This window comes from Girardinichthys multiradiatus, chromosome 13 (genome assembly GCF_021462225.1).
Source record: "Girardinichthys multiradiatus isolate DD_20200921_A chromosome 13, DD_fGirMul_XY1, whole genome shotgun sequence".
Lineage (NCBI taxonomy): Eukaryota > Metazoa > Chordata > Actinopteri > Cyprinodontiformes > Goodeidae > Girardinichthys > Girardinichthys multiradiatus.
This window is the reverse complement of record NC_061806.1, coordinates 33,018,061-33,032,118: the sequence shown is the minus strand read 5'-3', so window position 1 is coordinate 33,032,118 and position 14,058 is coordinate 33,018,061. Positions and strand designations below refer to the sequence as shown.

The window sequence follows — 14,058 nt, the reverse complement described above, 5'->3', positions numbered from 1 at the left end:
TTGGCATTTCCTTCTCCCCAGTCTTCCTCCAGACTCTGGCACCTTGATTTCCGAATGACATGCAGAATTTGCTTTCATCCGAAAAAAGTACTTTGGACCACTGAGCAACAGTCCAGTGCTGCTTCTCTGTAGCCCAGGTCAGGCGCTTCTGCCGCTGTTTCTGGTTCAAAAGTGGCTTGACCTGGGGAATGCGGCACCTGTAGCCCATTTCCTGCACACGCCTGTGCACGGTGGCTCTGGATGTTTCTACTCCAGACTCAGTCCACTGCTTCCGCAGGTCCCCCAAGGTCTGGAATCGGCCCTTCTCCACAATCTTTCTCAGGGTCCGGTCACCTCTTCTCGTTGTGCAGCGTTTTCTGCCACACTTTTTCCTTCCCACAGACTTCCCACTGAGGTGCCTTGATACAGCACTCTGGGAACAGCCTATTCGTTCAGAAATTTCTTTCTGTGTCTTACCCTCTTGCTTGAGGGTGTCAATAGTGGCCTTCTGGACAGCAGTCAGGTCGGCAGTCTTACCCATGATTGGGGTTTTGAGTGATGAACCAGGCTGGGAGTTTTAAAGGCCTCAGGAATCTTTTGCAGGTGTTTAGAGTTAACTCGTTGATTCAGATGATTAGGTTCATAGCTCGTTTAGAGACCCTTTTAATGATATGCTAATTTTGTGAGATAGGAATTTTGGGTTTTCATGAGCTGTATGCCAAAATCATTCGTATTAAGACAATAAAAGACCTGAAATATTTCAGTTAGTGTGCAATGAATCTAAAATATATGAATGTTAAATTTTCATCATGACATTATGGAAAATAATGAACTTTATCACAATATGCTAATATTTTGAGAAGGACCTGTATTTATCCTTTGTTTTACGTCAAATCTATCTAGACTGTCTGTTCCTGAAAAGCACAACCTTATTCAAACCAAACGCGATTTCTGCGAATTTTTCGCTTTATTTTTGTGCTTTTGCCCGCTTCACATTCCGCGTGAACTCCGCGTTGGCATTCGGCAACAAGCGGCAACGCATCGCCGCGTCATCAAATAGGAGGAGCTTCCATCTGCTGCTTGCTGGTTTCAACTGAACATGGCGGACATGGATTTCACGGACCTAATTACGGTGTTTTACCTGTGGAGAGCCGAAAAACGCCGTCGACGTCGACGTCCCTGGGTTCACCAGAGTCTTCAGGGACGGGAACAGCTCGGAGAGTACCACAACTTACTCCAGGAGCTGCGTCTGGATGATGGTCGATTTCAGCGGTACTTCCGTCTATCCAGGACCCAGTTCGAAGATCTTCTGTCCCGCGTTGGGAGACGAATCAGCCTCCGGGACACCAACTACCGGCGCTGTATCCCCGCTGCTGAACGCCTGTCCATCTGTCTTCGGTGAGTAAATAAATCTCAGCACAATAAAACAAAACAGCCGATTTTTAATCTCCACATCTCCTAAATATAAGATATTTGTGCCTAAACATATGGACGAGGACCGCCAAAATACACCGGGCAAGAGCTGATATGATAATGTAGCTTGGTAGCCATGAGTACTGATGTATTTTAGATAACGGCTGATCGGCGACCTAGAAATCAGGCTTGTTGACATATATATCTGAAAATTAAATACTGATGAATAAAATATAATTTCCTACATGAACATTACTTTTCCGTAAGCAACTGAACAACCTTCATGCTGAAAAGAGTGCTATAGTTTTTAGTTAGCCACTATATTTAATACATTATATAATGGCCTACACTCTCCAACTTAAATGAATTGCTTCAATTAGTAGCAAGTAATTGAATTGAGTTTACCCAACTTAATTTATCCTCAGTGCCAAATTCTAAATTAAATATTTTCATGTTCAACATTGAAACTTATTATTTCCATTATTTTGTATAAAAACTGATATTATACATGTGTCTTCGTGAAGAAGCCTCACTAACTAGTACATTTTTTTTCAGGTTTGTTATTAGATCTATCACACACTTTCTGTAGAGAGAACTGTTTTATAAATTCTGACTGAGATGTTTTTTATTTTTTCTATTTACTTTTAGATACCTTGCCACAGGGGACTCCTACAGGACAATAGCAAACAGTTTTCGTGTGGGAGTCTCCACTGTCTGCAACATTGTCCCTCAGGTGGTGGCTGCCATCTGGGACTCCCTGGTGGAGGAGTTCATGGCGGTGCCCTCGACCGAAGACTGGAGGTCCATTGCTGAGGATTTCCTGCACAGGTGGAACTTCCCTCTGGGCTGTGGTGCTGTGGATGGCAAGCACGTCCAGATGACTGCACCCCCCAACTCTGGATCCCAATTTTTTAACTACCAGGGGGATTTCTCAATTGTCCTCCTGGCAGTTGTGGACGCGAGATATCGGTTCCGTGTCATCGATGTTGGGGGGTATGGTTGGACCAGTGACGGCGGCATTCTGGCCAACTCTGCCTTCGGTCAGGCTTTGCGGGCTGGCACACTCCATCTGCCCCCTGACCAGCACCTGCCTGGAGCTGAGCAAAGAGGTCCCCAGCCCCATGTCTTCGTGGCTGACGAGGCATTCCCCCTGAGGAGGAACATGATGCGTCCCTTCCCCGGACTCGGTCGTCTGTCCCTCGAGGAGCGGGTTTTTAATTACCGCCTCTCCCGGGCCCGCCTTGTGGTGAAGGACTCCTTCGGCATCCTGACCTCACAGTGGAGGTGGTATCGCCGTGTTTTTGAGGTACGCGCTGAAGTTGTGGAGCTGTGTGTGAAAGCAACATGTGTGCTTCACAACTTCATGCGTGCTTCAGCGGGTGAAGAGCCACCTGCTGTGAGGGGTCCAGCAGCTGCAGAACTGCCACTGCATGATTTGGGTCGGGTAGCTGCCAACAACTCCTCAACAGAGGCAAGGCGTGTCAGGGATACCCTCAAAGAATACTTCATGGTGGAGGGAGCAGTACCATGGCAGCCCACAGCATGATTGAACAGTCCTTTTCAGGACTAAATTAAAACGGCTTTTTTCAAAGCCACCCACAAACCTTAAGCAAACCTTCCTTCATCCTATGTGTACATAAATGCTTCTGTATATGTGATGTTTGCCGATTTTTTTTCCTTCTTTCTCCGCAAGGAATACTCCGGAACTCAATGCACATCCTGACAATTAAAGGTCCTCTATTGTGTCTCCCTTTGGCTACTGTTTATTATAACATTTATAATAAATTATCATAACATTCTCCTGGTGTACTGGCCTGTCTCCTGGTATCCTCTCCAGGCTCATGCTACCACGATTGTGAAAGCACCACCAACATTCAAAAGTGACCAAAGCATCAGCCAGAAAGCAAAGGTACTGAGAAGTGGTCTGTGGTCCCCACCTGCAGAACCACTCCTTTATTGAGTGTGTCTTGCTAATCACCAAAGATTTCCCCCTGTTGTCTATTTCATTTACACAACAGCATGTGAAGTTGATTGTCAATCAGTGTTGCTTCCTAAGTGGACAGTTTGATTTCACAGAAGTTTGATTTACTTGGAGTTATATTGTGTTGTTTAAGTCTTCCCTTTATTCAGTGTGTGTGTGTGTAGTGTGTGTGTGTGTGTGTGTATATATATATATATATATATATTATTGATATTATAGTTATCGTTTCTGTAGTATTTTCCAAGGTCGTTAAGAGTGCAATGCATTTCAGGAATGATGGGAGCTACAATATTTGCAAGAAACAAAATTTATTGCAATAACAAAACTATTTACATAAGTGCCTGAGTTGTATGACTCAACACTGAGGGAGACAAGTACAGAAGGACCTTGTACTGAGAAGAGGGATGGAGTGCCATGGAGAGAAGGAGCGAGAGGAAGTTTAGGTTCATCCCTGGAGAAACTGCCACATGCATAAAAATGTCACATTATTTGGGGTCCACATGGTCCAAATTTAGCACAACTGTGCTATGTTCAAAAATCATCTGCATTAATTTGAGTTTTATTAATTCCTGTTTCTCTAGTGGCAGTCTTTCCAGGGATGGAGCTAAACCCAGGAGGAAGTGTGCCATGGAGGAGTAGACCCGCGGGGGTGGAGGTGGTGGCTGGTTCCGGAGAGCTTCTAGAAGCTCCAGTTCCACCTCAGATGGCTCCTCCCGGGGTCGCACTGTCCTCCTCCTTCTTGCAAGATTACACAGTTCTTAAATTAGATACCACACTGAGCTATTGTGTTGATGTGCAGGTCTACTCCTGTATACTTTGACATGTACACACCTACGGGAGGTTGTGCAGCAGCAGAGGATGAAGGAGCAGAGTCGGAGACAGATGAGGCAGCAGGTGCTTCTGATGGAGTGGACCTCTCCTCTGTGTCCTCACCATTTGTGTCTGTCAAAAAAGACATGGCAAGATAGTGCAATATTAACATTAGTCAAAGTTAATGTATTCCTTTTCATTATTAAATGTTTTTTGGCAACGTACCTTCTGTCCCCGACGTCTCCTCTTCTGGGGGTGGAGCAGGTAGGTCCTCTGCCATCTCCTCGACCTGGCCCATGTTGCTGGTGGTGGGCCGTGGAGCCACAAAGGGGTCAAGGAATGAGAGGACGGCAGAGAACCTCCACTTTTTTCCCGCACCTGCTGCTGCTCCACTCCTCTTCTCCAGCTCCTTCCTTCTCTCCTTCAGGTACGTGTCCCGCAAACCCTTCCACTTTTTTCGGCACATGTCCTCTGAAAATATAGGGATTTTTTGTGAGATGAAGTCACATGAATATTTGTGTATTGCAGAAAGAGGCAATCGGTGACAAGCAGGTTTTCCCTCAATTTTTTGGGGGGGTGGGGGGGGGTTGGAAGTGCAGTTGTAGCCTGTTTGCGGTTGCCATTTCACGGATGAATCGTGATATTGTCTTATTCTTATTATGCTTTTATGAGTTTTACTTTTAAAAGTTATAGAGAATATTTCCCCCTTTTAAAAATTAGCCCAACGACAGACAGGGTACAGCTTCACTTTAGCAAGTGACATACCGATATAAATTAGCCAAAAGACAGTAGTACAATGGCGCTATTTTAAAGTTTTACCTGCTACTCCAGTCTCCTCACTGACTCTTCTCCAGGCCAGGTCCTTCCTGTACTTGTCTCTGTAGTAATAATTAGTTGAGTCATACAACTCAGGCTTGCCACACACCGCCACTATGATTTTCTTCTCCGCTGCGGTCTTTCACCCTACGTCACAGCCACATCCAGTCCCTGATTGGTTGACGCGATGCGAATTTAGGAAAAAGTTCAAATTTTTCAACTCGTCCATCGCGCCATTCCGCTCCAGCTTCAATCCCGCTTCGCTTGCCGTGCCCCCCGCCTCCTTCGCGCCGCGCTGCTCCGCTCCTGACCGCGCCTCTACATAGGGATAACATGTAAATTGGCTGCTCCTTTCGCAGAAATCGTGTTTGGTGTGAACGAGCCATTATTTTTAGGTAACCAAAACAGAATTTCAAAAAATCCCAATTATTGTTTGACAAATTTACCTTTATAGTGGCAGGGCATTTGCTGGCTGGTAAACGCTGTCTAATGGCTGTTATTGAGACTTGGTTACCCCAAGATCTGCCTTGCAGTGTGAAACAAAGGTCCTTGTCCAGCCATGTGTCACAATTTTTGTAGCCATTTCTTCGTATAGAAAGATCAACACATGTATTTACAAAACTTGTTCCCTTGTCTTGCCTATTTTGTTGAGTGTCTTAGAAATCATGTTCATACCTAAGGAAAACAGGAAGTCATGGATCAGGAAATTAAAGTGCCGAAACCCTTATCATTATTAAAAGAGAAATAACAAAATCATCAGTTACAAGTATAGGAATTTTTAGGGGTACCAATAAATGTGGCACAAGTGATTTAGTAAAAACACATAAAATTGTTACTGTAGTATCAGGCTATCGGTGGATAGGAACCTTTGGGCTGTATTGTGTTTGGAGGGGGGGAGCGGAATAAAAGGAGTACCAGCTAAGATGGAGATGTCTCACGCGTGCTTCTGTGTAGCCTCAATATTCTATTAGATAGACATATCGGAGAACAGAACATGGTGTCAGAAGTATAGACTACTTAGTGAAGAGTGAGAGAGAACAAGTGAGAACTGAGGGCTCAAAAAAAAAAAAACAAGAAGGACAACGCCATGAACCAGTTTCAAGTCGCCCTGCCAGAAAAGTTCACTTTCAGAGCTGAAAACTGGCCGAAACGGATAAAGCGTTTCGAGAGGTTTCGTATTGCGTCTGGTTTGGAGACACAAGTGGACAAAAACTAAGTAAATACACTGATATACACCATGGGGAATGAGGCAGAGGATATACTGGTTTCCCTGCATCTAACTCTGCAAGAAGCGAGTGAGTATGAGACTGTTAAGGGATGGCTGGATGCTCGCTTCGTAGCTCGCCGGAATGTTATATTTGAGTGGGCGAAATTCAGTCAGCGCCAACAGGAGACAGATGAGTCCATTGACGGGTTTCACACCGTGTTACACTGTTTGGCTGAATACTGTGGATATGGGACATTGCATGATGAGATGGTGCGGGACAGATTCGTCGTGGGTCTGAGAGATAAAAGACTATCAGAACAGCTACAAATGGATGCTGAAATGCCACTAGAGAAGGTGTTAAACAGAGCCCGTCAGAGCGAGCTAGTAAAAAAGTAACAGGAAATGATTCATGCTAACTTCAAGTCAGACATTGCTGGCGCGCAGTTGGACCGCGTTCACGCGAGCGGAAGCGTGCGCTCCAGACAACCGAAGGCGGCGCACAAATATGTCATCACAAAAGCAACACAGGATAAAAAGGCACAGTGCAGAAGATATGGAGACACGAAAGGACACAGTATGCAGCAATGCCCTGCTAGAGAAGCAGCCTGCAATTATTGTGGGAAAAAGGGACATTTTGCTAGGGTCTGCAGAAATATAACAATGATGTTGCTATTCTGGGATCGCTTTCGGCAGAAGTTAAAGACAATCCATGGATGACATACTGATAGGCAAACATAAGACTGTATTTAAAATAGACACAGGAGCTGATGTCACTGCTGTGCCAGAAACACTGTATTCTCAGTACCAATTTGGCAAATTAGATAAGCCAAAGAAAATCCTGCAGGGACAGGGAGGCACCGGATTAAAAGTGAAAGGCATGTTTACAGCAACACTCAGCAACAACAGTGTTAGTACTGAGGAGGACATTTATGTTGTGAAGGATTTATGTACATCATTGCTGAGTGGGCGTGCTGCAATGGCAATAAAGTTGGTTGCCAGGGTAAACCAACTAGGTTTGGATTGATTGATGCTGTGAAGCAGGAGTTTCCTAAACTTTTCACAGGACTAGAACTGATGGAGGTCGAGTATAATACAGGTCCTTCTCAAAATATTAGCATATTGTGATAAAGTTCATTATTTTCCATAATGTCATGATGAAAATTGAACATTCATATATTTTAGATTCATTGCACACTAACTGAAATATTTCAGGTCTTTTATTGTCTTAATACGGATGATTTTGGCATACAGCTCATGAAAACCCAAAATTCCTATCTCACAAAAATAGCATATTTCATCCGACCAATAAAAGAAAATGTTTTTAATACAAAAAACGTCAACCTTCAAATAATCATGTACAGTTGTGCACTCAATACTTGGTCGGGAATCCTTTTGCAGAAATGACTGCTTCAGTGCGGCGTGGCATGGAGGCAATCAGCCTGTGGCACTGCTGAGGTCTTATGGAGGCCCAGGATGCTTCGATAGCGGCCTTTAGCTTATCCAGAGTGTTGGGTCTTGAGTCTCTCAACGTTCTCTTCACAATATCCCACAGATTCTCTATGGGGTTCAGGTCAGGAGAGCTGGCAGGCCAATTGAGCACAGTGATACCATGGTCAGTAAACCATTTACCAGTGGTTTTGGCACTGTGAGCAGGTGCCAGGTCGTGCTGAAAAATTAAATCATCTCCATAAAGCTTTTCAGCAGATGGAAGCATGAAGTGCTCCACAATCTCCTGATAGCTAGCTGCATTGACCCTGCCCTTGATAAAACACAGTGGACCAACACCAGCAGCTGACACGGCACCCCAGACCATCACTGACTGTGGGTACTTGACACTGGACTTCTGGCATTTTGGCATTTCCTTCTCCCCAGTCTTCCTCCAGACTCTGGCACCTTGATTTCTGAATGACATGCAGAATTTGCTTTCATCCGAAAAAAGTACTTTGGACCACTGAGCAACAGTCCAGTGCTGCTTCTCTGTAGCCCAGGTCAGGCGCTTCTGCCACTGTTTCTGGTTCAAAAGTGGCTTGACCTGGGGAATGCGGCACCTGTACCCCATTTCCTGCACACGCCTGTGCACGGTGGCTCTGAATGTTTCTACTCCTGACTCAGTCCACTGCTTCCGCAGGTCCCCCAAGGTCTGGAATCGGCCCTTCTCCACAATCTTCCTCAGGGTCCGGTCACCTCTTCTCGTTGTGCAGTGTTTTCTGCCACACTTTTTCCTTCCCACAGACTTCCCACTGAGGTGCCTTGATACAGCACTCTGGGAACAGCCTATTCATTCAGAAATTTCTTTCTGTGTCTTACCCTCTTGCTTGAGGGTGTCAATAGTGGCCTTCTGGACAGCAGTCAGGTTGGCAGTCTTACCCATGATTGGGGTTTTGAGTGATGAACCAGGCTGGGAGTTTTAAAGGCCTCAGGAATCTTTTGCAGGTGTTTAGAGTTAACTCGTTGATTCAGATGATTAGGTTCATAGCTCGTTTAGAGACCCTTTTAATGATATGCTAATTTTGTGAGGTAGGAATTTTGGGTTTTCATGAGCTGTATGCCAAAATCATCCGTATTAAGACAATAAAAGACCTGAAATATTTCAGTTAGTGTGCAATGAATCTAAAATATATGAATGTTAAATTTTCATCATGACATTATGGAAAATAATGAACTTTATCACAATATGCTAATATTTTGAGAAGGACCTGTATTGTTCTGTCACCAGCTGCGCAACCTTTCTCCCTGTCAACGCCGAGGCGGATATCCCTCCCCCTACTGCCTAAGGTTAAAGAGGAGCTCAAACGTATGCAGCAGGAAGGGGTCATCACCAGAGTGGAGGAGCCAACAGATTGGTGTGCACCTATGGTAGTTGTCCCCAAGAGCTCGGGCAAGTTGAGGATATGCATTGATCTCACAGAACTGAATAAATATGTCATGAGAGAAAAACATCCACTCCCATCAGTAGAGCACACGCTCTGACAGCTAGCAGGAGCAAAAGTGTTCTCCAAATTGGATGCCAATGCTGGATTTTGGCAGATTCCACTGTCAAGTAAGTCTTCCCTGCTCACCACCTTCATTACACCTTTTGGGCGCTATTGCTACAATCGGCTCTGCTTCGGGATTTCATCGGCACCAGAGCACTTCCAGAAACGCATGACACGGATTCTGGAGGGCCTTGATGGAGTCCTTTGCCAGATGGATAATGTCCTCATCTGGGGGACGACGCAGCAGGAGCACGATGAAAGACTGAGGAAGGCACTGTTTCGACTCCAGGAGGCGAGAGTAACATTAAATGACAAATGTGAGTTTTCTAAACGCAGAATAAAGTTCTTGGGACAAGTCATTGATGCATCAGGAGTCAACCCAGACCCGGATAAAGTGAGTGCTATAAGAGCCATGGAGGAGCCCACCAGGACTAGCGTTGTATGACCCAAATGCAGAGACATGTGTGTCAGCAGATGCATCATCGTATGGACTCGGTGCAGTTCTTCTCCAGAAACACTCTGATACAGGATGAAGGCCAGTGGCATATGCATCACGGTCTTTCAGCGACACAGAGCAGAGGTATGCTCAGATTGAGAAAGAGGCTCTCGCTTCAACGTGGGCCTGTGAGAGGTTCGCAGAGTTTCTGACCGGGAAGAGGTTCCATATTGAAACCGATCATAAGCCACTAGTTCTGCTGCTGGGGTCGAAGATTCTAAACGAGCTTCCTCCTCGCATACAGAGACTACGAATGCGACTAATGAGATTTTCTTACAGTACTTCCCATGTGGCTGGCAAAAACTACTGCTATAGCTGATGTTTTGTCCAGAGCTCCAATCCTCAACGAGTCGGGAGGACTGCAAGAAGAGGAGGTCAACTTGTATGTTGACTAAGTCATTGCATGTTTACCTGCCACGGAACCACGACTGAGGGAAATCCAAAGACATCAGGATGGCGACAGCATACTCAAACAGCTGAAAAGGTTCTGTGTGGAAGGATGGCCAGATAAATACTCTATTGAGAAAGGATTCCAACCTTATCTGACATTTTCAGGTGAACTTACTGTTCAAAAAGGCCCGCTTCTTTATGGTAGCAGAATAGTGATTCCAGCTTCTCTCAGAAAAGACATTCTATCGAAGCTACATGAGGGTCACTTGGGGATAATTAAATGTAGAGAAAGGGCCAAACATTCAGTGTGGTGACCAGGTCTCAGCAGCGAGCTGATCAAGTTGTTGGAGACCTGTGACACGTGTTGTCGGGAGAGAACTAAACACAAAGAGCCACTACTGCCCACTGAATTCCCACAAAGACCATGGGTTATCGTGGGAGCTGATCTTTTCCAATTTAAGGACAAACAATATTTGATGGTTGTGGATTATTTCTCCAGATTTTTTGAAGTTGCAAAGCTTACTTCCACAACATCAGAGGGAGTGATCGAACACTGTAAGTCCATCTTTGCACGGCATGGCATACCAGGGCGTCTCTGTTCTGATAATGGGCCACAGTTTGCTTCGGATTCCTTCAGAAGGTTTGCACAAGAATTTGGTTTCAGTCATGAAACATCCAGCCCAAATTTTCCTCAGAGCAACGGGGAGGCTGAGAGAGCTGTCAGAACTATCAAGACTCTCCTTAAAAAGGCGGGGGATCCGTATCTTGCTCTTATGGCCTACCGTTCCGCTCCATTAGCAAATGGATTCAGTCCGACTGAGCTTCTCGTGGGAAGGAGGATAAGGGCAACTGTTCCTGTTACTCAGTCGCAGCTAACACCAAAGAATATTGATATAGAAAAGCTGAGGACTGCAGAAAACAACTATAGACAGAAACAAAGACAAAACTACAACCGGAGGGACCAAGCCTGCAACATGTCACTCCTACATTCAGGGGAGAAGGTGTGGGAGACAGATCTGCAAACCAGAGGAACAGTAGTGTCTGGAGCAGTGTCACCTCGATCCTACATCATCGAGACACCCAGAGGCATTCTGAGAAGGAATAGCTACCACCTTTCACACACTCCTGGAGCAACTGGAACATCCGTTGTTCCACACGAGACACTACCTGAAGAAAATCTTCACAATTCTCAAAAAACACACCTGTTCCAGATGAAGACCAGCAGGAGGTTAGCCATCAGACTCCACCACCTGAGAGTCGAGTTTCACTGAGAAGTAGGAGACCCTCAGCCTATCTGGATGATTATCTTTGTTCATAGGAACTGAGTGAGTTTCCTGCATGGGGCAAAATAATCCCCACGCTCAGATAGAGGATTTGAGTAGTCCACCCCTCTCTCTTAGTAGCTAAAGTTAAATGTTATAGAGATTACTTTAATGTTCTGAGATTTATATATATCTTAGTTCTAATGCTGGACTGTGACTGGAAAGAGATTTAAGTTTGTGCACTGTTAGTGTAAAATAGATAAACAGTAATAACAAGTTAGGTTCTAGCACATTCTGCTGTGGAAAAATACTAGTAAGGTAGTGAGTTAATCTTGGGTATCCCACAGGATGCATCTTTCTGGTGTGTTATTTAAGTTTACATTTCTACATGTTCTTATATAGACCTTTATAACAAATCCAATTCGGAAAGGGGGATGTAGTATCAGGGTTATCTGTGGATAGGAACCTTTGTGCTGTATTGTGTTTTGGAGGGGAGGGGGGGGGTGGGCAGAATAAAAGGAGCACCAGCTAAGATGGAGTTGTCTCACACGTACTTCTGTGTAGCCTCAATATTATATTAGATAGACATATCGGAGAACAGAACAGTTACCATGTTTTTTTTTTTCCACACTCAAAATATGAAATCAAATTAAAGACTAGATTTTTTTTCTTCAGTGCTACTGCAATAACACACCTTTATCAGGCGTGCAGATAGATGTTGATAAGAAATTACAAAATTTCAAGCTAACTCTAGTAGATACTTCAATGCAGTTCTACTGTGGTTAGAGAAAAATAGGACTTACCTCTTTCTTTTTTTCCTTCTTTCTACAGCTCCCCGTGGCGTTGGGCTGTTCGCCTCAGCAGGCAGTCCTTACCATCACTCTCAAAGCTATAAATGACTTCTTTACGCTCTTCTCTCAATTTGGTTTCTAAAATATTATTATTCTTTTTCTGCCTAATTTCATTTCCATAATTGTTATTTTCTTGGACAAGAGATGCACTGTTTGTATAAGTGCAGGAGCAGTGAATTTTACAAGTGGTTTGTGATAAATGAGTAATAATGATAATGAAAAGTCATCATGAAATGGTAGCAAAAAGTCAAAAAACATTTCCACTCTTTAGTTTCCACTTGCCTCATTTTATTGAATAACTCTGTTTCTATGTCTTGTGCCAAAGTTTCATCTTAAAAAAATGGGTAAGGATCCAAGCTGTATTCCTGGTAACAGAGTACATTTTAACTTTCACAATAGCAGCATCTATTTTAGGGAAAATGTACAAAAGCTTCCACTTTGCTCCTTTCAAAACAGAATTCCGCAATCGAGATGATAGGAGACTTAAAGCAGACGGACCCGTCAATCTTTTTTTCATTTCAGTGTGTCACTTCACTCGGTTTGCCTTCTGCTTCCCGCTGAGCATCTTACCTTCCGAGATCTCGTTGTTTTCTCGTGTGACATCGCTCTTTTTTCCCCCTAGGGTCTGAGCTGTTTCAGAGCCTAATTGCTGAGCTGGAAAGAAGAATACACAATGAAAATAAAATCTATGTTAATGAATGGAAGGAGATAAAATAAACTAGGAGAAAAGACAAAAAAAGTAATGTTTAGTCCTTGGCTAAACTGAATTTATTAAACTAAATCATATTTTACAGAAAAACAATGGCCCAAAAAACTGAAATATTTCTCTGAAATTAGCACAACTAAAATACAACATGTTTTAATTAATTTAGGCTAGCATCGCACACCAAAGAATAACCTACATTTTTACATTTTGTCACATTACATCTAAAAACCTTAAAGTGTTCTGTTAATGATGTTCCAACACAAAGTAGTGAAAATCTGTAAAGTGGAATACAAACTTACTTTTAATGTTTTTACAAATTAAAATCTGACAAAGTGAGGCATGCATTTCCCCGAGCCATTACTTTACAGCTCCAGTAGTGTGGGGCATGCCTCCACCAGCTTTGCACATCAAAGACTGAGATTATTTAGCAAAGTGTTTAGCAAAACAGTTCAAATAGATTAGCCAGAGGGCATCTGGGAAAACTGATATACCCAGATGGTCACAGATTCTCAATTTCACTGCAATCTAGACTTTGAGTGGGCCATTCCAACACAGACAAATGATTAGATCCAAACCATTCAATTGGAGCTCTGGCTGTATGCCAATTTTCTTTTTCTACCGGAAGATGAACGTCTGCCCCAGTGTCAAGTCTGTCACAGCATTTACAGCTTCTCTCCCAGAATTGTTATGAATCTAGCTCAATCCATCTTCCTATCAGCTGTAAACTGCTGCAGAGAAGTATCCCCACAGCATAAAGCTGTCACCACCATGTTTTACCATGTGGATGGTGTGTTTAGTTTGAACACTTTAAACCTATTTACAACTTTAACCTTGACTTGTGCAGAGTTTTCCTTGGTTTCCATTATACTAATTATTCACTAATGTTCTGTAACAAACCTATGAGGCATTCACAGAACAACTGTATTTACAATGAGATTACGTTACACACGGGAGGAATCTATTTGTACTAAGATGACTTCTGAATGTTTATTTGGGCTCTCAGACTGATGGGGACTGAATACAAATGCATACGGCATTTTTCAGATTTGGATGTATTTTACTTTTACTTTGCAACTGTATGTTACATTGTGTTGGTTTATCGCATAAAATATGAATTCAGTACATTTAAAATGTTATAAAGTTGAGGAATAATAAATTTTCTAAGGCACTGC

General features: G+C 43.6%; 1 protein-coding gene across 6 annotated transcripts in view; it reads right to left on the bottom strand.

The window, feature by feature from the left end:
• Positions 1-14,058, bottom strand: part of LOC124879176 (collagen alpha-1(XIV) chain-like) — a 262,372-nt gene that overhangs the window by 225,180 nt on the left and 23,134 nt on the right. For 4 of the 6 annotated variants that reach the window (XM_047383584.1, XM_047383586.1, XM_047383587.1 and 1 more), the window contains exon 5: positions 12,751-12,834. The exons of the other annotated variants lie outside the window; for them this stretch is intronic. In XM_047383584.1, the coding sequence (XP_047239540.1) occupies positions 12,751-12,834 (84 nt within the window). The remainder of the gene's footprint in view (positions 1-12,750; positions 12,835-14,058) is intronic. 6 annotated transcript variants of the gene reach the window in all.